General features: G+C 39.8%; 1 protein-coding gene across 3 annotated transcripts in view; it reads right to left on the minus strand.

Moving 5' to 3' along the window:
- LOC149144569 (F-box protein At1g60400-like) overlaps positions 1–24,265 on the minus strand; it is a 38,580-nt gene extending 14,315 nt beyond the window's left edge. Inside the window, exons 1-2 of one of the 3 annotated variants that reach the window (XM_089448490.1) lie at positions 24,141–24,265; positions 22,920–23,086 (exon numbers count right to left, since the gene is read on the minus strand). In XM_089448490.1, coding sequence (XP_089304616.1) covers positions 22,920–23,086; positions 24,141–24,201 — 228 coding nt within the window. In that variant the 5' untranslated portion in view covers positions 24,202–24,265. Of the gene's footprint in view, positions 1–22,919 lie in introns of all 3 variants that reach the window. The other 2 variants (XM_089448491.1, XM_089448489.1) reach the window with 2 other exon arrangements.
- Positions 24,266–27,684: the final 3,419 nt, after the last annotated feature.

Raw genomic sequence — 27,684 nt, forward strand, 5'->3', positions numbered from 1 at the left:
TTTGTTCATCTCTGAATTTTTAAATACTCTCAGATCTCTATCTTCTAGCTTGAGTGCCTGATTTGCCACCCAATCTGTTATTCATATGGTAGTGCTTCTATTAGTTGTTTTAAAAGCTTCCAATTTTAGGGATAGCCTTGCCTTTCTGGTGTTTATGATTATCTTAGAGTCCCCTTCTACTCCAATATCTTGGAAACCAAGCTTTTGCAAACTCTTATCTCTACAATCAAGGAATTGACTTTGGCTTGCTTGTTTGTATAACCCCTAATCCTTTCATTGAGAATGTTTTGAGCTGACCCTCATGATCCAGTAGGAGATCTCTTCCACAACATGCTTTCTGGGGTTCTCTTTTGTTATCCGATTCAAATTGATCTTTATCTTCCCTTCCCTTGGAGGTTTCCAAGACTCCTTGGGAGTAGACAACTCTCCTTCATCAAGAACGTACAAGCATAACATGCCTTTTTTGCATCCAGGTTTGAAGTTTGAACCTTGTCATTGGCTAAGGCAAGGTGTATTTGTTAGTAAGTTGTTTTTTTCTTTTTCTTTTTTAATTTTGGGTGGGTTCCCTCTTCCTTTCACTCTAATTCGTCAACAGGGAAGTGCATTGTATTGCACCTCTGCATTGCATGAAACTGATTGGGTTCTGTTTGCAGTTGCTTGCCATTGTTAAGCAGAGCTCCTCAAAAGGTATGGCAGATGCAAAGGGCAAGTCTCATGTGGATAGGGGAGATGTGAAGATGAAGGGAAAGTCTATTGTAGGGGAACTTCCTGCAAGTTCCTGCAGGAGACAAAATGGACAGTTCTCATCAGAACTGCCTTGCGAGACTAGACATCCTTGCTGGATGTGGAGGTTTGTCACATGGATTGGAACAATCAGGTACCTATGGTTTACCCGTTATTTATGTAGGCTTTGAGCATGCATAATATGCAACAATAAATTCAAATCAGTCTACATAACGACAATAAAGATTGTAGATGATTGTTGTTGCCAATGGTTTAAGATGCTTATGCATGTTTGGCTGTAAAAATTATACAAGTGAAAAGGACATGGTGATATAAGTTATCCTTTGATGTCAAAAAGCATAGTCATGTGTGGCAGTATGTTATGAACTATTTGAATAATTTTACTATATTTCATGATCTGTCTTTTCATCACTATTACAATTCTCAAAAACTGTTCTGGACTTAATAAAATGTATATTGTAGATGGGGTCAGTAGATATCATCTTTTAGAAAAAGTCATTCATAAACAGTTCTAGACGTATTATTGACTTGCTTTTGCTTCAATACTACACAACTGAATTTTTTATGGGATTTTGTATGGGTGAGCTTCACTAAGTGGACCATTGAGTATGAAGAGCCTACTGCGGAGGCTTTCAAGTTAAACCATCCAGAAGCAGAGGTTTTCTGTGATAATTTCAATGTTATCACATTGTTATACTGAGGTAAATTATTATTGGAAGTGTTAGTCTCATGCATAACAATGACTTTAGACTTGCAAACTACATATAAATATAGTTTATAACTTGATTATTCAAACTAAAGAGCATGTTCATGATTCTTTTTTCCTACATTCATCTGACAAGAACTTAAACATGGTCATCGTGTCTCTTTCATATTAAATTCTTTACCTTGTTTGTTCTCATGGCCCAAGCTCTTTTAGTGTTTAATAGTTTGTGGATGATGTATTGGTAGGTCCATCATGGAAAAGAGAGGGAATGAAGAGGATTGCATTTCTACAACAGAGGCCGCTAAACTAGCTGCAAAGCTAACTGATGAGCAAAGGTGAAACCTGCCTATGCCAGCAGCCAAGGAAAGTGGATTTTATCGATGGTGGATGATTTTATCAATTGTGGACCACCTTATCAGGTAATCAGTTTGCCACTTCACTTTTGATTGAATTTTAGTGTGAATTTGAGTGCAGTAATGTTGATGTTTAAATTTCCTATAAGCTTCTTCAATGTCAGAATGGTCCCTCAAATACAATGTTGCACCAGAGCAGTGACATGCTCTATAGCCTAGTATGGAGGAGAAGTTGTCACAAGTAAACGAATGAATGAACATAATGTTATATTAAAAAATTAGATCAAGTTGGTCGCCCTAACGACAATGTATGCACTGGACAAAAGAGGCTTTGGATACTGATGACTGGTAAAACAATCTCTCAGGAAAGAAAACCTGATCTTATCACCAATTTTGGACTGGTAAGGGACATGATGTGCATCATTTGTTTGCTTATGTCTGGTAAAGATGTGTTTGATGTTGATTTGGGGTAGCATCGGATGTGCTCTGAGTCTCAAATTTTGCAGGGAGGTTTGGGCACATGTATTCCAAAGAACCCAGAAAGTGTTTTTGGAAATTCCACCCATAAGTGATTTTATTAAAATAACTAGTATTTTTAATAGGGTTCCTAAGTCTAAACTTAGGAAAATTAAAATATTAATGGGTATTAATCTAATCATGGGTGAAACTTCTAAAAAAAAGACACGGATCAAGCCAAAACGATTTGAGCCTTTGATTAAAATTTAATCTAGGTTGTTGGTTGTCCAACAAAAAGATATAAGAAGGGGTTTGAGATCATTTGGAAAACACACTGAGAGATCAAGGAAATCGATTTTCTAAAGTGAGGAGTTCTCAAGAGGAAAAATCGATTGAGGAGATTTCTTGCAGTAGAGGGGCAGTGAGAATCCAGAAAAAGGAATTTTCAGAGAGTACAAGGCATAGGGAGGACAGAAAGATGTCCAGAAGATGGCTGATGTTGGGCCACGCAGTGTTGATGCAGAGGCAGCGTAGTCCTTGAGGGGAAGTTGAGTTTCCTGCTAAGGGAAGTCGAGTTTCAGTTGTCGAGAGTCGGGGTGTGAGTCTGGGAGGCAAGAGATCGATTTTCTCAACCAACAGAGGATCCAGAAGAGAGGCAACATAATACCCAACAGGGGTGACACAGAAACTACTGAGAGTGACACAATTCTGCGCAGAGGCCACGTAGAGGGTGACCCAAAGCCTCCAGTTCAGCAGGATCAGTCACTGATTCTCCCAGTGACTGGGTGAGATCATTTCACCATTCTTTTTGTCTAGTATTCTCTCTGTATCGGATTGCTAGTTGAGCATCCTAGAATTGTACTCGGATTTTCTCCTGCATAATAATAAAAACCTCAAAGCTGCTGCACTGGTTTTCCCACATTGGGCTTTTCTGGGGACTATTGTCCAATAATAACGGTGTCCTATGTGTTTCTATTTTCCTTGCTCAGTTTCTATGTTTTAGAATCATATTTAATTTGGTGTAGGTTGCTTCAATAATTTACTTCAATGTTTCAAGATGAAATCTGAAATAAGTTTGTAATGTAATTTACAATCTAGGTGAAGTAGATTTAGCTGGTTGCAGTAGGATTCCAGAGATTGTTAGATCTAGGAATTTTCACATTTGACACTATGGTGTTGTTAATTTGAGTCATTATTGTAGATGGGAAAATTTTGAGTATTACTACTCCAGATACTCTTGTTTAGGCATTAACAGGTCGGATTGGAATTGGCCTGATTCTAATCAACCACGACACTTAAATATTAATATTAATGAATTGATGCACAACAGATATATAATACACGGCATAGTCCAACCATTTGATAACTACAATGAGCCTTGTTTGACTAATGGACCATAGATCTCAGGATCCTAGTGCCATAAAAGTCAACAACACTAACCTAACTTGTAGTCATGCTCCAAAATTATGACTTAAGATTTAGTTGAGAGTTCAACATGTAACTATCAAGGTAATGCACTCTGGTTTGGTTCCAAGTTGAGTTGGATCCAGACTATCTAGATCCAAAGATGGATTCGAAAGAGTGTTAGCATGGAGGTGCTTATGCTCTGTTGTTTAATTCAGGTTGCAGAGATTCTCGCACATCTTAGCTTCGGGATTGCCGAAGTGTGGATGTTATTACTACTTTCTCAAATGGAAATGGAGGAACAATTGATCTTTTATATATGCAGGTGAAATGAATTGTAGCTGAGAGTTTTTTAGCCATATAAAATTTGTCAAGTTTTCATGACTGTCTAATTTGAATGCTACTATTAATTGCAGATGTATGCACCAACTAAACTACTTTAGCTTCTGCTCGAGATTTCTGGATGGGACAATCCCATGGATCCATATTGGTAAGAGACAAGTCCATATACATCTCAGTTCTTTGCCAGAATAGAAAAATGGTTGGTAGATGTGTTCTTAGCATAGTGCACTTACTCTACTTATGGAATCATTAAAGGATGATAACATAGGTTTGAATTTCTAGGCACTTCAACTTTCATGAAATGAACAATGGAGATTGACTCCAAATATTAAGAGGCCCTCCATGATGTTTATAATTACCCTGGGCTTTAATCTCCCATTCAAAATGACCACAAATGAACAAGCCCTGCATGATGCTTAGAAGCACCTAGAATCTCCCTTTAAAATGTATTATATTGGGCATCCCAGTTCTTTTCCAGAATAGAAAATTGATTGGTAGACATGTTCTTAGCATAGTGCATTTACTCTACTTATGGAATCATTAAATGATGATAACATAGGTTTGAATTTGTAGGCACTTCAACTTTCATGAAATAAACAATGGAGATTGACTAGAAACATTAAGAGGCCCTCCATGATGTTTAGAAGTACCCTGGGCTTGAATCTCCCATTCAAAATGACCACAAATGAGCAAGCCTTGCATGATGCTTAGAAACACCTTGAATCTCCCTTTCAAAATGTATTATATTGGGTAGTTACAAAATAGATATGTGCAGCCCATGTTTCCTTTTCCATACAAAGCCAAATCCCAGGAACGCTTTCCCTAAAAAAAATTGAAGAGTCAATAACTGCTACAAGTTTGGAATGTTTTTCTAAATGAAAAATTGTAGCCTGTGTCATTTCTCCAATCAAATTATGAATAGTTACTTCATTTTTTTCTTTTTGGGGAAAGCAATGTACAATAAATTACAGCTATTCCTTTGTCTCAAGGTACAATGTTATGATGGGGAGTTTCTTGTAACCTTTTTTGCAAAATAATGTTTACTTTTACAATAGTCTACTGCTTCCTGTGCCTCAATCTTAAACCATTGTTGGATTTGCTAAGAGGATCAATGAAAGCTCTCCCCTCTTTCCTTTAGCTGGCCTCTTGCCTTTTACTAAGAGAACTGAAGCATATTTTGTTGCTTGAAAGAGCTTTACGATGGAGCTCTAACTTACGAAGTTGTCTCCGTCACTTATAACCTTCAGAGTCTTCTTTACTGGTGAGTTTTTTATTCTTCTGACATAAACAGCCTGTGACCTCCAGGAAACGTTTCAGCTTTCTCTTGTTGGAAAAGTAACTACAAAGAAGGGTATTCCATTTCTTGAAGAAAACCCCGCAAAGTCTGTGAGCTTGAAAATTTTCATGTTAGTGAACATATTGGCTTTAAACCTAGCTGTTCTTTTGGCTTGATAAGTCATGTACATGATTTATCCAATTAATGCATGGAATAGTGTCAAATGTTCTTTGTATTTCCACAATCATTACTGTAAGGCCTCCGGGCGATTGTGCAACGGGCGCCGGGCGAAGTCGCCGTGCATGAGGGCGTGGGCGGGCGCACGGGTGCGCGGGCGCACGACGGGCGCGCGACAAACGGGTGTGCGACAATGTGCGGAAGAAATGCGATGATAAGTGCGACGAAACCGTGAGCGACTTACGACACTTGGGAAATGCGTGGAACAAGTGGAGCGTTTATACTACGATTTGGAGAGGACTTGCGTGAGGGCAAGGCCGACACATGGAGGGCGTTTTAGGGGTGCGTTATGATTGTTTTGGGGGTCGGCCAAGGGGCTACCACCCACATGTAACCCACACTAAAATGCATATAAGTATATGAGCGTTGGAGCTCATAAGGCATCAACGCATTCACTCACACATCTTCGCAAGGGACAAGAACAAGTGCGCAGTTTTGGTTGGAGAATGCGCATAGCTTGGAGATTGCGTAGGTTTACTTCTTGGTTGATGGTTGGCAAGGTGTGTCGTATGTTGGGTGATGAACGTGCAGATTTGTGCAGGGCTTGAGGAGGAGTTCTAGGTGTCTCGGGTGAGCACCCTCCTACCGTGCAAGATTGGCACAAGTGTTGTAAAGGCAGTTCTATGCCTCGGTTGTAAATTTGACTAAGTATAGACTTGGAGTTTTGCCAAGTATACTTGATGATTGTATTATTGGAAAACTGATATAATATATTGTCGGGCAGACTCACATTACGGGGAGTTGCCCCTCCCCTTTATACTTGTTGCAATTGTTGATGTTCTTGTTATAATTGCATGATGATAATGAATGAGTATGGGCTTCATTAAGTATAAAGGATAATTGCATGTTTACTTGGTTGCGAAACACAAGCTAAGTAATGTTAATGTGGAAGTAGGCGTAGTCCACGAATGTTAGTATTGGTGAAAAGAAAGCGTTCGGTGGTGCCGCACCTTGCTACAAGCGGTTGGAAGACTACCGCAGGTGTAGGGGCGTGACAAGTGGTATCAGAGCAAGGTTTGCTCGTGAAGGTTTGATGAGATGGTTGGGTGACCGAGTTCACTAGACCGAAGATTGCAGCTTGGATGAGGATGACCGAATGTTGTGATGAGTCTACTTGGTTGGACTACATGGGCAACATAGTCATGGACATCAGGTTGGAGATATGGAGCATTCCTACTACATGGAGAGCTGAGGCATCTTGCAAAGACCTTTGGGCCGAGGCTTGTATGCTTGTTGGATGTTGGTTGGGGATGGTTTATGGAGCTCATGATGACATGAGGTTGTTGTGACTTTTGGGGACTTCATACATGGTGGACTTAGAGGATTTGATGCAAATGGAGGATAAGGAGAAGGTGAACAAGCGGTTGTCTACTATTGAGACAAAGCTTGTGGAGCAGTCATTGGTCATCAAGACACTTTCAGATAGCATCTTGGATTTGACAAGAAGGCTAGAGTTGGTGGATGATGATGATGATGATGATGATGAGGTATATGTGAGGCCAGATGTCCAGAGGGAAGACCGGGTTGCTTATCTACAAAGGATGGAGATTGAGGATCCTGATAAACGGATTGAGTTGATTAGTGAGGGAGAGCCTTCAAGCTCTACTCCCTCTACATCTTCTTAGATGGGTGAAGAAGATGCGGCTCATTGTTAGCTGCTCATGGCAGTGAGTCCTTAAAACATGTTTGAGCAGGTATGATTGATGGTGCAGGGATGGCTTGGCATCAAGCATCATGACATGTTGCAGATGAGATGGATGGAGTTTCCATGGACCTGAACATGGAGTATGGAGGTAGATTCTTGATGAGTCAAGGATGTGGCAGACGTTGAGGAACAGCTGATGATGGCATGAGGATGTTCACTCTCATGGATTGAGCGTGATGGTTGGATTAGCTACCCAACTAGTTCAGACATGGGGTCCGGAAGTGTACAAAGATGTGTTGGCATCGTGCTGGAGTATCATGGCAGAGGTTCACATGGGGACACATGATGAGGTCGACACAAGATGTTGCGGTGGAGATTGTGGCAAAGGGGTCGATGATCATGGATCGAGATGATATTTGATGGAGAGCATACCGTTGAGGTACATACCTTGGTATGATGAGCTTGGTGGCAGTTGGTCACTAAGTCGAGGCATGATGAAGATGAGGTTCTACATATGTTGTAGGGATGTTTGCCTTATGTGGAGGAGTCAACATCATGGATGATGATGATCTTGGTGGATGGCTACCGGGATGGTATGTTGTCGAGGACGACAACGATTTCAGGTGGAGGAGGATGTAAGGCCTCCGGGCGATTGTGCGACGGGCGCCGGGTGAAGTCGCCGTGCACGAGGGCGCGGGCGGGCGCACGGGTGCGCGGGCGCACGACGGGCGTGCGACGAACGGGCGTGCGACAATGTGCGGAAGAAATGCGACGATAAGTGCGACGAAACCGTGAGCGACTTACGACACTTGGGAAATGCGTGGAACAAGTGGAGCGTTTATACTACGATTTGGAGAGGACTTGCGTGAGGGCAAGGCCGACACATGGAGGGCGTTTTAGGGGTGCGTTATGATTGTTTTGGGGGTCGGCCAAGGGGCTACCACCCACATGTAACCCACACTAAAATGCATATAAGTATATGAGCATTGGAGCTCATAAGGCATCAACGCATTCACTCACACATCTTCGCAAGGGACAAGAACAAGTGCGCAGTTTTGGTTGGAGAATGCGCATAGCTCATGCACATAGCTTGGAGATTGCGCAGGTTTACTTCTTGGTTGATGGTTGGCAAGGTGTGCCGTATGTTGGGTGATGAACGTGCAGATTTGTGCAGGGCTTGAGGAGGAGTTCTAGGTGTCTCGGGTGAGCACCCTCCTACCGTGCAAGATTGGCACAAGTGTTGTAAAGGCAGTTCTATGCCTCGGTTGTAAATTTGACTAAGTATAGACTTGGAGTTTTGCCAAGTATACTTGATGATTGTATTATTGGAAAACTGATATAATATATTGTCAGGCAGACTCACATTACGGGGAGTTGCCCCTCCCCTTTATACTTGTTGCAATTGTTGATGTTCTTGTTATAATTGCATGATGATAATGAATGAGTATGGGCTTCATTAAGTATAAACGATAATTGCATGTTTACTTGGTTGCGAAACAAAAGCTAAGTAATGTTAATGTGAAAGTAGGCATAGTCCACGAATGTTAGTATTGGTGAAAAGAAAGCGTTCGGTGGTGCCGCACCTTGCTACAAGCGGTTGGAAGACTACCGCAGGTGTAGGGGCGTGACAATTACTGTTGAAAGCTTGATGGTTCATCTGCGTGTGTGATATGAATTGTGTGCTCTACTACATCATGGCAATGATGACTGTGCTGTAAAATGTTAAAACTTCCAAAAATAGAGAAAGGATAACAAGAAAGACACTTTGGGAGAAATAATAATAAGATTATTATAGAACAATGCCAAAGCAATAAAAGAAGATATGACAAAATGACAGGTATAGGAAGCACTTGCATTCCTAAATCATGAAGACATCCCTTGAAGAAATCCCTTTTGTTGGAGAGACCAAATAATAAATCCCCAAATCACAAGTATACTGAATAAATTAGCCTCACATGTCATCCCTCGAAACCTTCCGACAATTAGAGAAAGCCCTACTATCTATAAGGCATAGCAATAGTAAGCCCCAGAGGATACCCCTGCTTGCCAACTTGCCCCTTATAATAGGTAAATAATAAGGGAAGTGAGAATCAAAAGTGCCAGGCCCTTGCTTTCTGAATGTCACCTCTTCCCTTCCCATCCCATTGGTCCCATTCAAGGCACGCCTAGAGCAGGGAGGTCACACCTAGGAACATAATTCGTCCTGCCAAGCAAGCAGGAACACTCCAAACAAAGTAATGCTAGCATTAATTTGTTAACATTAAATATTTAGTATTTACCAGTTTATCCTGTCCATGTATATTACAATTGTTAAAATTAGCAACTAGGGCTAAACTCCATGTGGGTCATCTTAGTTATGGCAGCTGATATTTTTCTTGGATTCCTCTCATCGAGAGGCGTAGGATTGATCTAAAGATCATCCGATTCCGACATGTATTCATGGAGATATGAATTTATTTGTGTTATGTGACAATTCGTCAAGGTCGGCCAACACCCAAAGTACCCCAACTTATCCTCAACGTTTTATTATAAATAGAGGTGACTTGCAAGTCATTTTACACACAATCTCTTGTGGTCCCTCTCTCTCCACTTGTTTGGGTTTTGGTGGAAGGAGAAGTCTCTAAGAGAGTACACTGTCCTAGAGGAGATCTATCCCTAGCAGCAGTCTGGCCGCAGTCAAGGGAGGATCATCTAAACGCAGTTGAAGGGGATCTTCCATGCCCTAATCCGCAGTCACAATCTGCCCTAATCAACAATTTTGAAAGAGACTAGGACGCAGTCAAAGGAGGACTTGTATGCTCCTTATAGAAGCCCTAAATGCTTCATAAAGAAGCCCTACTTACAGTTAAGAAAGCACAATATCCGCAACATTTCAGGGTGTCCTAGCCGCAGTTAAGGAGGGTTTTATATGTAGCAAGAAGAGGTTCAATTCGTTGTCTTAATGTGCCCTAACCACAGTCAGTGGAAGCCCTAGTCGGAGTCATAGGGTTGGCTCCCATACGCAGTCTAGAAGAGAATCAATTCCGCAGAGAAAGGAGGTGTCAAACGCAGCTATTACACAGTCCTTGAAGGCCCTTAATATGTTTTTCAAAGGGAGCCATAATATGCTATTAAGAGAAGCTACCATATGCTGTAAAGTATAGCCCTTATCCGCAGCAAAAGCAAGGTCACCTAGCTGCAGACAAGAGGATTTTAGACATTGTCCAAAAGTGATCTATCCACAGCCAAGGAGGGTCTGATCCGTAGCTTGAAGGAGGCATGAATTGCTGTAGGTGAAAAAGGTTATGATTAGGCATGAGTTAAGGATTCATTTAGAATCTGAAGCTACAACTAGCTACTTTGCTAGGCTCCAAGCCATAGCAAGCAGCTAAGGTTGTCCCAAGGCAGCATTGCAGTATACATTGATCACAGGAAGCAGCGCGGATTAGGAGAGACTCTCCTAGGTGGATTGTAGCCCTTGAAGGGCTTAGTTGACAGACAACTTGAAAAGTTAAAGGGGTTTCTTCTTCTGCCCTAACCAGACTTGCAAAAGCAGCAAGAAAACAATGGTGGACAGCGGCACTTTATGAAGGAGTGTTGGGTCAATGTGTTGACCAGATTGAATAATAATGCAGCGGTCTGTTGCTGCCATCTTCCAAACAGCAAGGAAAATACATTAAGCTTTTTGTTGAAGGTCTTATCTACTGCTGTCATTAATTTTCAGTCTTGTATATTTGTACTATCTCTCTCTTTGTTGAACTATTGAAAAATATAAGAAGAATTGATCAAGGGTTTCCCCACATTAGGGTTTGTTCCTCGCTGGTGCCACATCTTGTGTCCTCTTGTCTTGGCTTGTCTTCTGTTGTTTATGTTTATGTTCTATCTGCACTTTACTATCATGCTGATGTGATTGCTAATCTGAGTATTGTTATTGAGCTAATATGAAAAATTGAAGTAAATTGCTCTAAGCATAGAACATACCAAAAATTAACATGGTATCAGAGCTGAGGTGAAGACAAAGCCCAAGAAAGAGTGAAAGAGCAATCACCGAAGACAGTTGGACAAGGTCAAAGGCTCAATGGGTTCCTCATCCCAGTTCCCAGCTGAAGATAAGCTCCGTGAAAAGTCTGACTATCACGGATGGAAGATGTCTCTGGATCTAACATTGGAAGAGCAAGAAGTGTTGGATTATGTGAAGGGTAAAATACCTAAGCCTCCATCAAATGCACTAGCTGCTACAAAGAACAAGTACACTAAGGGTGAGGTCAAAGCCAAGAAGATTATCAGAGATTGCATTGACAAGCATCTGGTGGCCTACATCTCTGATCTAAACACCTCCAAGGAGATCTACGACAGATTGGTAAGCATGTTCAAGGTTAGTGACGCAAATCAAATTTTATTTCTCAAAATAAGCTGAAAGGATATTAAGAAGGGCAAGGCCGAGGATATTCAATCCTACTTTTTAAGGATCACTGAGATCAAGAATGATCTCCTATCGATTGGAGAAATCATATCTAATAGGGAACTTACTATCACTATTCTTGGAGAACTCCCACCCCGAGTGGTATATATTTAGAACCACTATTCTCAATGATGATCAAATTCCACGGTTTGAAGAATTGATGTCAAGATGCATTCAAGAAGAAACCAGGATGGTGGAGCAAGAAATGCCTTCTAATAGAGGCAATCCTACTGCTTTCTCCACTCACGCCAAAAGGAGAAATAATGCAGGGCCTAAAGGTCATTTCAATGGAAAGCCTGAATCTAAGGGTGGAAGGAAAGGCAGATGCTTTGCTTGCAATAAGTTTGGCCACTATGCAAGGGAGTGTCCAAATAGAAAGGACACGTCACATGATGATGATCACAATCATTCCAGGGGCAACATCAATAATCGAAGGAATGATAGATACAATGGCAAAGGAAAAAGGAATGCGGGACATCAAGGAAATGGTCAACCCTCCAAGAAAGCAAGGAACTCCAAGTATGAAGAATCAAATGTTGTTTCTGATAAGCAAAAGGAGTATTATCTTATATCGGCTCTCTCCACTACCTCTCCTCCGGACACTTTAGGAAATTGGCTTATTGATAGTGGTGCTTCAAGGCACTTCACAAGTTCACCGGATACAAGGAGGCTCTCTCTAATTTGATAGAGAAGGAGACAAACTTGGAGATTATTCTTGGAGACGATGCCACCTATCCCGTAAAAGGTGTAGGGAATGTTACTCTTCAATTAGATCAGGGTAACTCGATTCATTTTCAAGAAGTTCTATATGTACCTAATATCAAGAAGAACCTGGTGTCCATTTCGGCAATGGAAGTCAAAGGTTACAAGGTGGCATTCATTGATGGAAAGGTAAGTGTTTGGAAAAAGAAATTTAAAGATGATTTTACTCTTGGGTTCAAGATTGGAAATTTGTATCAAGTTGCAGGAAGTCCATTGGGGACCATGTCGTGTGACACATCTCTTCTATGGCACCGGAGGTTTGCCCATCTTCAATATAAGGCCCTACCCGATGTAAGACAAATGGTGATAGGGATGCCTAAATTCAAAGAAGAGCATGAAGGTACATGTCCGAGATGTACCGAAGGAAACTTACAAGGGGACCATTCCCCTCATGTAATAGCAAGACCACGGAGGTGGAACAACCCTAGGGGTTTGAGATTCATGATCGGCAATCTCATGTATGCAGGTGGAAGAAAGCCCTCTATGGCTTGAAGCAAGCACCCCGGGCTTGGTATGAGAGGATTGATAGCTATCTGATGAAGCTGAGATTCACTAGGAGTGAAGCCGATCCATTTGAAGGTTGTGGATGATAGACCTCTCAGACTGGTACTTTATATGGATGACCTCTTTCTGACAGGTACAGGCCTTCTCATTTGCAAAAGTAAGAGGGAGTTGGATTCCAAATTTGGAATGGTGGACTGCAAGCCCGTGACTACTCCGATGGAGCTTAACTTTAAGAAGTTATGCGGTAGTGTTGTCGGACCTGATTTGGGAAATGCCTATGAGTTTCATAAACTCATAATAGCATTGATGTTCTTGGTGAACTCCCATTCGGATATATGCTTTGCAGTTAGCATGTTGAGCCAACATATGGTTGAGCCTCATCACTCGCATTGGATTGGTGCCAAGAATCTTCTGAGATATCTTTGGGGCACAATCACTCATGGATTGAGATACATTGTCGGAGCTGTGAGGCTGCATTGTTATTCTGATACTGATTGGGCAGGAAGAGTGATGGATCACAAGAGCACTTCTGAGTGCTACTTCTCTTTGGGTTCTGCTTCAATGAGCAGGAAGCAAAAGTCGGTTGCTTTGAGCACCACTGAGGCCGAATTCATAGCTGCCAGTATGGTCTCCTGCAAAGTTGTCTAGTTGAGGAAGATCTTCAGTGAGTTGTTTGGACATGTGATCCTCTGTGAAAACCAGAGTGGGATTCGATTGTCAGAGAATCTCGTATTTTATGATCACTCCAAGCACATAGACATCAGGTACCACTTTATCTGGGATATGTTACATCGAGGATCAATAAGACTCCTTTGCATTGGGACTGATGTGCAGGTCACCGATATTCAAATGAAACCCCTGGGAAAGATCAAATTCTTGACTTTTTGAGAACGACTAGGAGTCGTGGAGAGACCGTCTCCTGAGGGTCATGTATGATATCACAAACTCTGGGAGCTCTAGGCGGCATGGGTACTTCTTGGAGCGATGAGCAACCATAGGGTGAGTGGTTCAGCCTTCCCCTAGTGGTTTGCTATGTAGGCAGGATGAGTGGTTCATCCTTCTCCTGCTAAGACACAATCATAGGGTGAGTTGTTCAGCCTTCCCCTAGTGATTTGTTGTGTACATGGTGATTGGTTCAGCCTTCCCTTGGGATACCCCATGGTGACATGTAGGCAAGATGAGTGTCCATCCTTCTCCTGCTGAGACATCCTACCCATGCAGTCTGGGATTCATGGGAAGTACCTCACATCTGGCCAATAAGTAGGGAAATGAGGATAGGGACCATAGCACTACCGATGGACGCATCATGTACTACGATACTCCCTATGGTAGGATGATATTGATCTGGGATCAATTGGAATTGATTTCAGATCAGTAATAGTGGTATGAGATACTCTCTTTATTTGGAATTGATTTTGGATCAGTAAGAGTGGTATGAAACACTCTCTTTATATGGGATTGACTTCAGGTCAGTAGAGAATGGTATGATACATTCTCGATCACTTCTTCTTCTTCATGGTTCAGTAGAGCAGAGCAAAGCAGGGCAGTGCAGGTCACTGCATTGATGACAGAGATAGTACAGACTGGCAAATGGATTAGCAAATGGAGTTCTCCCTAGTTGAGGAGTGTTAAAATTGGCAACTAGGGCCAAACTCCATGTGGGTCATCTTATTTATGGCAGCTGATATTTTTCTTGGATTCCTCTCATCGAGAGGTGTAGGATTGATCTAAAGATCATCCGATTCCGACATGTATTCATAGAGATATGAATTTATTTGTGTTATGTGACAATTCGTCAAGGTCGGCCAGCAACCAAATTACCCCAAATTATCCGCAACGTTTTATTATAATAAAGGTGGCTTGCAAGTCATTTTACACACACATCTCTTGTAGTCTCTCTCTCTCTCTCCACTTGTTTGGGTTTTGGTGGAAGGAGAAGTCTCTAAGAGAGTACGCTGTCCTAGAGATCTATCCCTAGCCGCAGTTCGAAAAGGTAGAAGCCCTAGCAGCAGTCTGGCCGCAGTCAAGGGAGGATCATCTAGACACAGTTGAAGGGGATCTGCCATGCCCTAATCCACAGTCACAATTTGCCCTAATACGTAATTCTGAAAGAGACTAGGATGCAGTCAAAGGAGGACTTATATGCTGCCGACAGAAGCCCTAAACGTTGTCATAAAGAAGCCCTACTTACAGTTAAGAAAGCACCATATCCGCAGCATTTAAGGGTGTCCTAGCTGCAGTTTAAGGAGGGTTTTATATGCAGAAAGAAGAGGTTCAATTTGCTGTCTTAATGTGCCCTAACCGCAGTCAGTGGAAGCCATAGCCACAGTCATAGGGTTCGCTCCCATGTGCAGTCTAGAAGAGACCCAATTCCACAGAGAAGGGAGGTTTCAAACGCAGCTATTACACAGTCCTTGAAGACCCTTAATACGCTGTTCAAAGGGAGCCATAATATGCTGTTAAGAGAAGCTCCCATACACTGTAAAGTATAGCCTTTATCCGCAGCAAAAGCAAGGTCACCTAGCCGCAGACAAGAGGATTTTAGACGCTGTCCAAAAGTGGTCTATCCGCAGCCAAGGAGGGTCTGATCCGTAGCTTGAACGAGACATGAATTGATGTAGGTGACAATGGTTATGACTAGGCATGAGTTAAGGATTCATTTAGAATCTGAAGCTACAGCTAGCTGTTTTGCTAGGCTGCAAGCCATAGCAAGCAGCTAAGGCTGTCCCAAGGCAACATTGCAGTATACATCGATCACAGGAAGCAGCGTGGATTAGGAGAGACTCTCCTAGGTGGACTGCAGCCCTTGAAGGGCTTAGTTGACAGACAGCGTGAAAAGTTAAAGGGGTTTCTTCTTCTGCCCTAACCAGACTTGCAGAAGCAGCAAGCAAACAATGGTGGACAGCAGCACTTTGTGAAGGAGTGTTGGGTCAATGTGTTGACTAGATTGAATCATGATTGCAGCAGTCTGTTGCTGCCATCTTCCAAACAGCAAGGAAAATACATTGAGCTTTCTGTTGAAGGTCTTATCTGCTGCTGGCATTAATTATCAGTTTTGTATATTTGTACTATCTCTCTCTCTGCTGAATTATTGAAGAATATAAGAAGAATTGATCAAGGGTTTCCCCACATTGGGGTTTGTCCCTGGCTGGTGCCACATCTTGTGTCCTCTTGTCTTGGCTTGTCTTCTGCTGTTTATGTTTATGTTCTATCTGCACTTTACTATCATGCTGATGTGATTGCTAATCTGAATATTGTTATTGAGCTAATATGAAAAATTGAAGTAAATTGCTCTAAGCATAGAACATACCAAAAATTAACAACATTGCATAGCATACTTGCTCCTACTTGCTCTGGAACCTACACTATTCTTTTGCATACCTCACCCTGTCAGAGGTTAGTTTGTCATAGGTTACTTTCTCTCTAGGCAAAATAATGTGCAGCCTGCAGGTTAGTTACTCTCCAGGCAAAATACTGTGCAGGACTATATAGAGTTTAACGCATGTGGAGATCATATCAAGGCTAGAGCTAATCCTAGTTTAGATGATAAAACAGGGATAATATAATGATATACAACAACTTTCAGCAAAGGGTAAGCATATATGTAGTGATTCTCAAGCTTTGTGTTTTCCATGCACACTGGCTGGTTTCAAAGGCTTAAAATGAAAAGAATGAGAGATATTCCTAGGAGGATGCCACTAGAAACAGGGTAAATAAACTAAAATCGGGACAAGTCATGGACTCCAATGAGAATATGGTGCAAGAACAAGTCAAATCGACAAAGAATGTCACATTTAGACTAATAGACGGCAGGACTACAGTTTCATGCTTTCCTTCACCAGCATACCATTGAAATCAAAATCTCATCTATTAAGAATGAGAATTTGGAACAGATTCAACCTGCACCTTATGAAAGATATTCATCTCCCAACGTGCAAATCAACCCATCCTTTATGGATTGGGGGCCTCAGTCTTAATTTTCCCCTTCAGTTTCATTCTTGACAGTGATGAATAACTGCATGATACTGTTTTTCATGTCTTCAAGCCATTTAGTGCAAATTCACAATTTTATGCCTACAGTTTTGAAGAGATGGTAGTAGCCCTCAGAAGATGGTTTCAATTACATTTGTTTCCTTACCAAGGATGTCGGATTTGGCTACAGGGCATCTCATTTTGCAAACCAGCATGGGTGGATTTTTGTTTAAAGTCCAAGGTGAAGGTGTAGAGTCTCCTTACAGAGTTCATCCTTTTACAGGTACAAATGCCTTCTCTGGGACTAGACTACGTAAAAATATGACATTGTAAAATCCTTTTGATGGATTACTCTTTGTTGAGGAAATATCTCTGTGGATAGCAAATTCAGAAGATACTTCAACATAATCAACAGGTGATGTCTGTAAGACAGGTTGCATAGCTGAACCTGGAATATTTCACTATTTGAGTAGATTAAGGCTAAATATCTCAAGTATTTTAATATTTGATATGTTTTCATGTAATCTCCAAACACACTTTGTATAACTATGTAAGCTGGAGGAGATTCATCTTATACCTGGGTTTTGCCAGTGCCCATTATGCAGAATGTACTGTTTAGATTCAACATACAATTCTGTACACAGACATGTAAACACTAAAAATTGACGAACCATTCTAGTGCCTACCCTTTCTAAGGTGCAATTGCTCTTTCTTTTTTGTGATCATTAGCTGAGGTAACATGAAAAATGCTGCAGCATTGATAGTGATGATGATATCAGGAGTGTCCCTGAAATGGGAGGAATGCAAGCAGGTCCATCTACTTGTGTGTCTATGATGTCAGACAATCCCCAACCCACCACAGGCTTTGTTGCCCACAGGCATAGAGGGAGAGCCCCTGCACACAAGGAACACAGGTGTCTCAAAAGTTACTACCTCAAAACCTTGGTCTGGTTTATTGACTAAGGATCTATATCTAGGTAAAAGAGGTCTCAAGTTCCATAACCCCTAGGGTATTCTTATGCCACTGAATAAGGTATCAAAGTCACAGAATTAGTAATAGTGGATTCTTTGTTGGATACCCCAGTTTGGTCTTTGGTTAACATGCCTTTAGCCTTGTATACACTAGTAAGACCACATGTTAATCATAGCTCTTCTTCTAGTCATCCAGGTCTCTCTTCTTCTTCTGTTCAGCCTACTCAGCCTTCAGGTACATACACTTTACTACCATCACTTCACCTTACTTGCACAGAAGCGGTTTCTCTCATTTTCATTTTAGGTAGAGACTACAGGATCCTTCTGTTCATGAAGGACAGGAATCTGAATATATGTTAGTTGCAGAGCCTTTTACAAGATCTGTTTCAAAGTGGATAGTGAGCCCAGAGTTCCTTCTCGCATGGAACCATAGATTGTATTTCTTATTCGCATAAACCACATATGCTGGCCCGGTACAAGATTGGATATGGACTAAATTCCCAATTCTAACAAATTCAGGTGGAATGCAGAAAATTCTTCTACTGTTATGCCTGATCATTTGCTCTTTGTGTGTAGACTGTTTATCAATAGCTTGCCACCTTTCTCGATTCAATTTCATACATCAGTGCCAATTCTTCAAGTCTAAGAATTGAAGACCATCACAAATTATCTCTTCATCTAAACAACTTGATGGGCTATCCTTACACACCCTAAATGTAATTCTACATGGGGATTTTCAACAGTTTCAGCTAAAATCTTCTTAAGAAAACAAAAAAAACATCATTAGTGTCATTTTCCATCTCTAAAAGGCTTATCCCACCACTTTTTGGCATTGTAAGTAGAAACTCAAGAGTGTGGGACCCAAAATTCTTATTGGTATGACAGACCTCTTAATGTACTGTCAATATATCCCATTGAATGCCAGTTAGAGAGTTGTGAGAAAGTGAATAGACTACTCAATCTACCATCCATTCCCTCATCAAAGCATGCCATCAGGCCTCATCAAAGGATGTCATCAGATGGCTACTAGCTTCTCTACTTACATCTTGGATGCAAACCTCTCTCTCCCGCAGGGTAGTAATCAGTGAAATGTTACTATTAGTTTTTGCACAGCACTCTTTATGTGAATTTGAAAAAGACTCATATAGGACACCAACATTCATATGTGGCTTTGACTGCATTTGTGATGTGCCAGAGCAGGAAAAAGAATGGCTTTGAGATGCATTACTTGACCAATGCCCCAATGGTAACATTTGGCTAGATAAAGAAGATAAATTTTGGACATAATGAGCCTAAATCAAAGTTGTGTTCTGCCCACTTTCACTTGACAGTTCTGTGTTTGCACAATAGAATAGGGATTTCCATTATATAGGTTCACCAAGTCCTCCATTGAGAACTATGTAAACAGGAAGTTTTTTTTGGAAGGAAACAATTTCTAAGGACTTCAGAGAGCTCTTCCTGAGTATAAAGCTCGCACATTAGTCCACGATCATTAACATACATCCATCCTCTTGAAAGTGTTGGTTGTTCATATTTCTAGAAGTGTTCTTTTGGTTTTGATTATTGGTAGTTGCGCAAATTTTTGAAACCATGCTAGCAGCCATAGAATGGATATTCTGTGTATCCCGCAAAAGGTTTGAACTTATCTTAGCCATCATAAATTTTGTTGCAGGTACATACATCCTTCCTTTTGAATTTCTGACACCATACTACCAGCATTAGCATGTTTTTTGTTTGTATCCTGATAAAAACCTTAATTTTCTGTGGTAGGCATCATATATTCACACAAGTAACTACTAATAGTTGTTGACTACTGCTTGGGAATCTTGCTTTCAGTATAATTTGTTGCACATATAACAGCACCTCCCATGTTAGATGTGTTAGTAAATGCTTGGATGGAAGACCGGGCCTAACCATTTGACATTTTATGCTTCTTTCCTGGCTTTAAAAAAACCCCACAATGTTTCATACCAAAAACTTTGTTGTTTCTTGAAGCATTTGGCTGAACACTACCACGAGGACAAGTTGATTCAATTATTTTTGGTATGCATCTGCTCATATGTTCTTTTGGTTTTATTTTTTGGTAGTTGCCCAAATTTTTGAAACCACGCTAGCAGCCCTAGAATGGATATTCTCTGTATCCTGCAAAAAGTTTGAACTTTCTATCTTAGCCATCATAAATTTAGGGAATAATACTTGTTGAGTACTTCTTGTGAAACTTGTCCTCATCATAATTTGTTGCAGGTACATACATCCTTCCTTTTGAAGCCATTGACTGGTTATATTTTCTAGAACCCTTTTCTTGGTATTCATTATTTCTGGTGCCATGAATTTCTGACACCATACTACCAGCATTGGCATGTTTTTTGTTTGTATCCTGATAAAAACCTTAATTTTCTGTGGTAGGCATCATATATTCACACAAGTAACTACTAATAGTTGTTGACTACTGCTTGGGAATCTTGCTTTCAGTATAATTTGTTGCACATATAACAGCACCTCCCATGTTAGATGTGTTAGTAAATGCTTGGATGGAAGACCGGGCCTAACCATTTGACATTTTATGCTTCTTTCCTGGCTTTAAAAAACCCCACAATGTTTCATACCAAAAACTTTGTTGTTTCTTGAAGCATTTGGCTGAACACTACCACGAGGACAAGTTGATTCAATTATTTTTGGTATGCATCTGCTCATATGTTCTTTTGGTTTTATTTTTTGGTAGTTGCCCAAATTTTTGAAACCACGCTAGCAGCCCTAGAATGGATATTCTCTGTATCCTGCAAAAAGTTTGAACTTTCTATCTTAGCCATCATAAATTTAGGGAATAATACTTGTTGAGTACTTCTTGTGAAACTTGTCCTCATCATAATTTGTTGCAGGTACATACATCCTTCCTTTTGAAGCCATTGACTGGTTATATTTTCTAGAACCCTTTTCTTGGTATTCATTATTTCTGGTGCCATGAATTTCTGACACCATACTACCAGCATTAGCATGTTTTTTTTTTGTATCCTGAAAAAAACCTCGATTTTCTACAGTAGGCATCATCTATTCACACAAGTAACTACTAGTAATTGCTGAGTACTGCTTGGTAATCTTGCTTTCATTATAATTTGTTCCACATACAACAACACCTCCCATGTTAGATCTGTTAGTAAATGCTTGGATGGAAGACCGGGCCTAACCATTTGACATTTTATGCTTCTTTCTTGCCCTTTAAAAAAACCCACAATGTTTCATACCAAAAACTTTGTTGTTTCCTGGAGCATTTCGCTAAATAGTAAATACTACTGCGAGGACAAGTTGATTCAATTCTTTTTGGTATGCATCTGCTCATATGTTCTTTTGGTTTTGATTTTTGGCAGTTGCGCAAATTTTTGAAGCCATGCTAGCAGCCCTAGAATGGTTATTTTCTGTATCCTGCAAAAAGTTTGAACTTTCTATCTTACCATCATAAATTTAGAGAATAAACTTGTTGAGCACTTCTTGTGAAACTTGTTCTCATCATAATTTGTTGTAGGTACATACATCCTTCCTTTTAAAGCCATTGACTAGTCATATTTTCTAGAACCATTTTCTTGGTATTCATTATTTGCGGTTCCATGGATTTCTGACACCATACTACCAGCATTAGCATGTTATTTATTGTATCCTGAAAAAAGCCTTGATTTTCTACAGTAGGCATCATATATTCACACAAGTAACTACTAGTAGTTGCTGAGTACTGCCGGGGAATCTTGCTTTCATTATAATTTGTTGCACATATAACAACACCTCCCATGTTAGATGTGTTAGTAAATGCTTGGATGGTAGACCAGGCCTAACCATTTGACATTTTATGCTTCTTTCTCGGCTTTAAAAAAATCCCACAATGTTTCATACCAAAAACTTTGTTGTTTTGTTTGGAGCATTTGGCTGAATACTACCACGAGGACAAGTTGATTCAATTCTTTTTGGTATGCGTCTGCTCATAGTCTGATAGGTGCGGCTCATAGTCTAATAGATGCGCACGAGGACAAGTTGATTCAATTCTTTTTGGTATGCGTTGCTCATAGTCTGATAATAGGTGCGGCTCATAGTCTAATAGATGCGCACTCTCTATAGGCTACTTGTTTAGCCCCTTGATATTGTTAACCATAATTTTTTAAAGGGTTACTTTAATGGAAAAGCATCTATCTTATAACTGCTTTATAAGCAAGAAGTCGGTGATTTAATTTTATTGTATCCTAAGATAAATTAATCAATGATATTGTTTTAAAGAATGTTAGCTCAATGGAAAAGCACTTGTCTAATATTTGCCTGCTTTATAAGCAAGCGGTTGGTGATTTGATTCCACTGTGTCTTAGGATGAATTAATCAATGATATTGTTTATTTTTTTTATGGAATACTTTTTATATTTATTTATTTTATTTATTTCAATAGTGATATTTATTTGTCTCCAGAAACAAAATGATATTGTACTGTCTTTAGCTACAATTTTTTATTGTCTAGAGAAAATAGTTCTCTATAAATATATTTGATTATTGCCTAGAGAGAATAGTTAGGATTAAAACATTCTTTATGAATATGTCTTTAATCCCAATTATTATGTTTAAGAATGTCTTTATCCCAACTATTGTCTCTCAAAATATGTCGTTAATCTCAACTATTGTAAGAAAAGCAAACGACAATAATATTTGTGTTATATATTCTTTATTAGGTTATATATTATCTTTACAAAAACAATAATTAAAACAATTTTTAAAAATAATAATTTAAGACAATACACCATTCATTTTTGTCTTTTTTCCCTATTGCCTGAAACATTTATTAAATATTACCCTATAATAGCAGATTACCATGTTAGAAATTACCATGCAAACTATCACCGAGAAAATTAATATTAATCCAAAAATCATATCGCAGCTATATAAATACACCCATATAAAGCAATTCTCAGATTTTCCCACAATTATATTTGTCCGTAAACACAGCACAAGCCACGACGTTGCGGTTAGGCCAGTCAAATAGTAGCAGAAGCGAAAGAGCATAACCATTGAAACATCCATGGCAAATAGTCAGGAGCGTAAAACTGCAAGTGCAATAACATTTGTTTTGACCTTACCAGATAAAACATGCTGCTCACTCGTAGTCGCTCAAGTCCGGGAAGCCTTTCGAGCATATTATCAACGAGAACAACCATCTGGTTTTGGCGTCCCCACCTGTCATTGATGTCGACCTTCTTCAATGTTTTGAAATCGCCCATTATCTCAAGAACTCTCTCTACTGAAACTTGACCAAAATCAAAATCCAACCACAATTCAGCAACGTTGCTCCCACACTGCATTTTAATTTCAGAGACTATATACGAAACTTCGTGAAACAACACTCCATTTAATCTCAGACAACGTATGCCACCTAACTTCATCTCCAGTGTTCTAAGTTTCGGACAGTTCACTGTTAAAACCTCCAACACGCTATCTATAGATAAATGTGTAAGGTTGGGAGCAGAGATAACAGGCTTCCTTAGGCCATCGTCTTCGAATATGCTAAGATGCTCAAGGAACGGGGTATGAGAGATAAAGTGGGCTAGAGACTCATCTGTGAACTTCATGCCTTCGAAGGAGCAAGTAATGAGACGGTTGAATCCAGAGAAATGGGACGGAAGTCGCTCAAGATAGTAGTTGAAGAGCCTGAGTGTAATGAGACGAGTGCATGAAAAAAGGGCAGGCGGGATTGAATCATAGGAAACGTAAGGGTCACCACAGAGAGTCAAGTGTTGGACATTCCTAGAGGCTGCGTATCTCACCCATTGCCATACGCTTTCACGAGTAAACTGCAGATAGTAACGAGGGTTAATGTCGTTGAACAAATGAAAAGCCTCAATATCTAGCGAATGCAACAGCAGAAGGTTGGAGATTATTTTCTCCACCCTTGCAGCAGAGAGTGGGTCTGGATCTGGAAATGGATCTGAATTTGGGTTAATATTGGGCAGAAGAAGAATGGGAGAGAGAGTGAGTTGGGGAATTTGGGTGTAGAGGAATCTCCATCTCTTCGACAGAACGGAGCATCTGACGGCTTCCCTGATTGGGATTTTAGAAAGTATGAGGCCAAGCAATGGGTCTGGAAGAGTAGAAAGTATATCTGCAGTAGGCGACATGATTGCAATTGACAAGCCCTAAGAGGAAGTAGAAATGAAGGGGACTTGAACAGGTTAGAGAAAGTAGAAATGAAGTTGCAGTTGCAGCAGGACAGAAGGAAACATCAGAGTCGTTTACTGATAATACATGCATTCGATTTTCTCAAAAAGGAAGATGGATTACCAAATCAATTTCCAAATACTCACACAGGATGAAGATATCAACTCCCACATGTTGCAAGCCAGCGCTATCAAGCTGGATGTTCATTTCAACTCAACTTCTGAATTTTTCGGTAAAACCCTCTAGGTCATGTTTTGTTTCGGAGAACCTCATAGTATTTATGGTGAAGTTTCACAAAAAAAACGCGGAATACATCAAGCAAATGAAGAAGCAATCTGTCCGATAGGTTATTTTTAGCCAATATGTCCCATAGGCTATTGTAAACAATCTATCTCATAGTCTATTTTTAGCCTCGTGGACATTAAAATAATTTCTTTCTTTCGGATAACATTTGAATTTTGGTAAAATCGCCTAGTTCATGTTTTGTTTTCACAACCTAAATTACAATTCCGCTAGACTTAGGGGATGCAATTTGAGCTTTTGTTGTGTCTATGTTTTATTCTTATTTTTATGTTTTTTTGTTTATTAAAAAATAGATTTCTTTTTTAGTTGGTTGGAAGAGAGGTTATTTATGGAGACGAGCCCTCAGTTAGGGCCTATTGCGGAAGATAGAGACATAATTTGTCTCATAGAAACACATGAGCATGAAGGGTGCAAAACACCTTTGTTTGAAGGCTACTTGAAGATGACAATGTGGAGTAAGGCAACAAGGAATGGCAAAGCACATAGGGTATCATAGTATTAGTGAAGGAAAAAGAAGGTCGTTTAATTTAAGTGGAAAAAGAAGACTCAAATAAACAATTCATTTGGTTTAAAATATCAGAAAACGGAAATCACGTTAAAATTGCAGCATGTTATTTTGCGCCACAAGTTTCAAAAATCTACAAAACTATAGGGTTTGACACAAAGATCCATTTGCAGCGTTAGACGTAGATATTGCAACATATTCTCAGCTACGTGAAGTCCTTATAGTGGGTGATCTCAATGCTAGGACTGCCAGTGAGCAAACTAGCATTCTTTGTTGTAAAGAAGATTGTGACCTTATCTGGCTTATAGGAGAGAGTAATCATCAGTGGGAAAGAATTTCAGAGGACAAGGGTTGCAATCTCTTTGGTGAACAATCGCTTACTCTATGTGGGGCTTTCGATTTAGTCATTTGTAATGGTTTGACTAGATAAGAAAAGTCTGTTAATTTCACTTGCAATACTTACAATGAAGCAAGTGTAGTAGATTATGTAATTTGTTTACATGGTTTGTGTGAGAAAATGGAGAAAGTTTAGATCGGAGATCAACTTTGGGACTTAAAATGATATCACAAGTGAGTTTATTTAAGTTTCTCTTGGACTAGAAAGAAGCAGTTAGGGTCAAAAATTCAATGTTCAAGAAAATCTCCCAAAGGGCAAAATTATTTTAACTCCAGAAAATTGTACTACCTTCAAAATAATGCTAGAGAGGCTCTTCGAGAAGGAGAAAATCCCAGTCCATGCCCTTCATAGTTGCGAATTAACACATTTAATTCAAAGTGCACTTGCAAAGTGCAAAAGAGCAAAAAGTAAGAAGTCTAAAACAAATTGCTTTATGGGCAACGCTTGGTTTGACAAGGAATGCAAAAATGCAAGGAGAATGTGGAAAGAGTCAAGCAAAGATGACATAAAGCTCAAAGCTTACAAGCATATATTAAGAAAGAAAAAGGTTGATTTCATTGTTTCAAGGAGGGAAGAACTAATCTTCCTTGGGAAAAATAACCCCAAATTGTTTTGGAAGGAGCTCCAACTGATAAAGATGCAAACTAAAAATAGTATCACAGCTTCTAAGCGGTTTGACTATGCAATACAACTTTATGAGCATGATCCCAAGGTTGACCCTCCCCCCTTGGTCAACACTGATATTGAACTCTTTATAGTGCAGGAGGTAGAGATGGGTATCAAGAAGTTGGGTGTTGAAAAAGCAAAAGACTTAGTTAAATTCCAAGTAGAGTATCTAAAGTGGGGCTTAAAAATTATTGCACCTCACATTACAAAAAATTCAACAACATCATACAAGAGGGGTTCCCCACATATTGGACAGCTTTTCTGGCAATACCTTTTTTCAAGAGTGGTGTCATCAATAATCCCTCCAATTATAGGACCATAATGATAAACCCCTTGTTTGCAAAGTTATTTGGAAGCATGCTAGAAAATAAAATCAACAAGTGGGCAAAAGAAAGAGATAAACGTGCTAAAGGGAAAGCAGTTTTTAGACCTAAGCATTCCACAAATGATTATGGTATAACTTTAAGGCACGTCATTGAAAATGTTTGGGAGAAAAATGAAGAATTATTTTGTTACTTTGTTGATTGTAGAAAAGCATTTGACACGGTTCCTAGGCATAAGCTTTGGCACATAATGGAGTAACTTGGGGTTCGTAGGCATCTGAGAGCAGTGGTGCATAAGCTGTATGAAGAGGTGAAAGTCAAAATTAGAACTTTAACACGCATTTCTGAAAGTTTTAGAAGCAATATCAGGGTCAAGCAAGGTTGCCCATTGTCTCCTACCCATTTTGATTTATATATCGACAAGTTTGAAGAGTGGTTGAATTTGCAAGGGGGTGATGGTATCCATTTGGGGAAGTTTGTTATAAGGTTTCTTTTGTATGCAGATGACCTTATTCTGGTTGCTAAATTTTCTGTTGGTTTGCAAGAGAACTTACTTTCCCTTGAGCATTTTTGTAGAAGGGTGGGGATGCAATTCAATATTAGCAAAACGAAAGTAGTGGTTTTTTCTAACAAAAGAAAACATAACCAACATAAGTCCTACTTTGAAGGCAAAATTCTAGAAGAAGTTGCGGATTACAAATACCTTAGAATTGAATTCAACAGATATCTAAGTTGGGATGGTTGTAGAAAGAAAAGAACTTTGGGGGGTTGGAAAGCATTTTATGCTTTTCAAAATAGGTGTAGAGAGACAGAGTTATGGGACTGGAAAACCATTCTAACTCTTTTTAGGCTTTTAGTGATTCCGGTGATTCTCTACAGTTGTGAACTGTGTGCCAACATTACATCTGACATGCAATGGAAACAAATTGAAAAAATTTATAAACATTTGATTACAAACAAATTCAAAATTAAAAGTGCAGTTCCTTATGCTATCTTGTTAAGTGAAACACGAGTTGCTCATATTGAAGTGATTGTTATGGTGCGAGTCATAAGGTATTTAAAAAGAATTGAGCAAATGGAAGAGGGCAAATGGCCTAAGGTTGTCTTTAATGACATATTGTGCAAAAGAAAGAAGACTTGGATGCGGCAAAATAACAAATGGCTTAGTGATTGGGGCATTTGCTTGAACATGTGTCCCATAAACAGTAAATAGATAAAAGCTTTTGTTATGGATAAGTTCCACAAGCGTATTTGAGATAAGGAGCTAGGGAGTAAGAAAAGGTATTATATTGAAGAGTTTAATCTCACTCATAATTATTAGCAAAAAGCATACATAGGGGCCAATATTTCTTTGAGAGCCAAAATTCTTATTGTTCAATTAAGGACTAATTCTCATCAACTCCGTTGTGAAACATGACGCTGGAAAAGGCCAAAAGAAGTGTGGGAGGAAAGACTATGTATTTTTTTCTCTTCCATAAAAGTGGAAACAGAAAAGT

Source organism: Pinus tabuliformis, chromosome X, assembly GCF_031772625.1.
Source record: "Pinus tabuliformis cultivar Carrire ecotype Pingquan chromosome X, CPIR1, whole genome shotgun sequence".
Taxonomy (NCBI): domain Eukaryota; kingdom Viridiplantae; phylum Streptophyta; class Pinopsida; order Pinales; family Pinaceae; genus Pinus; species Pinus tabuliformis.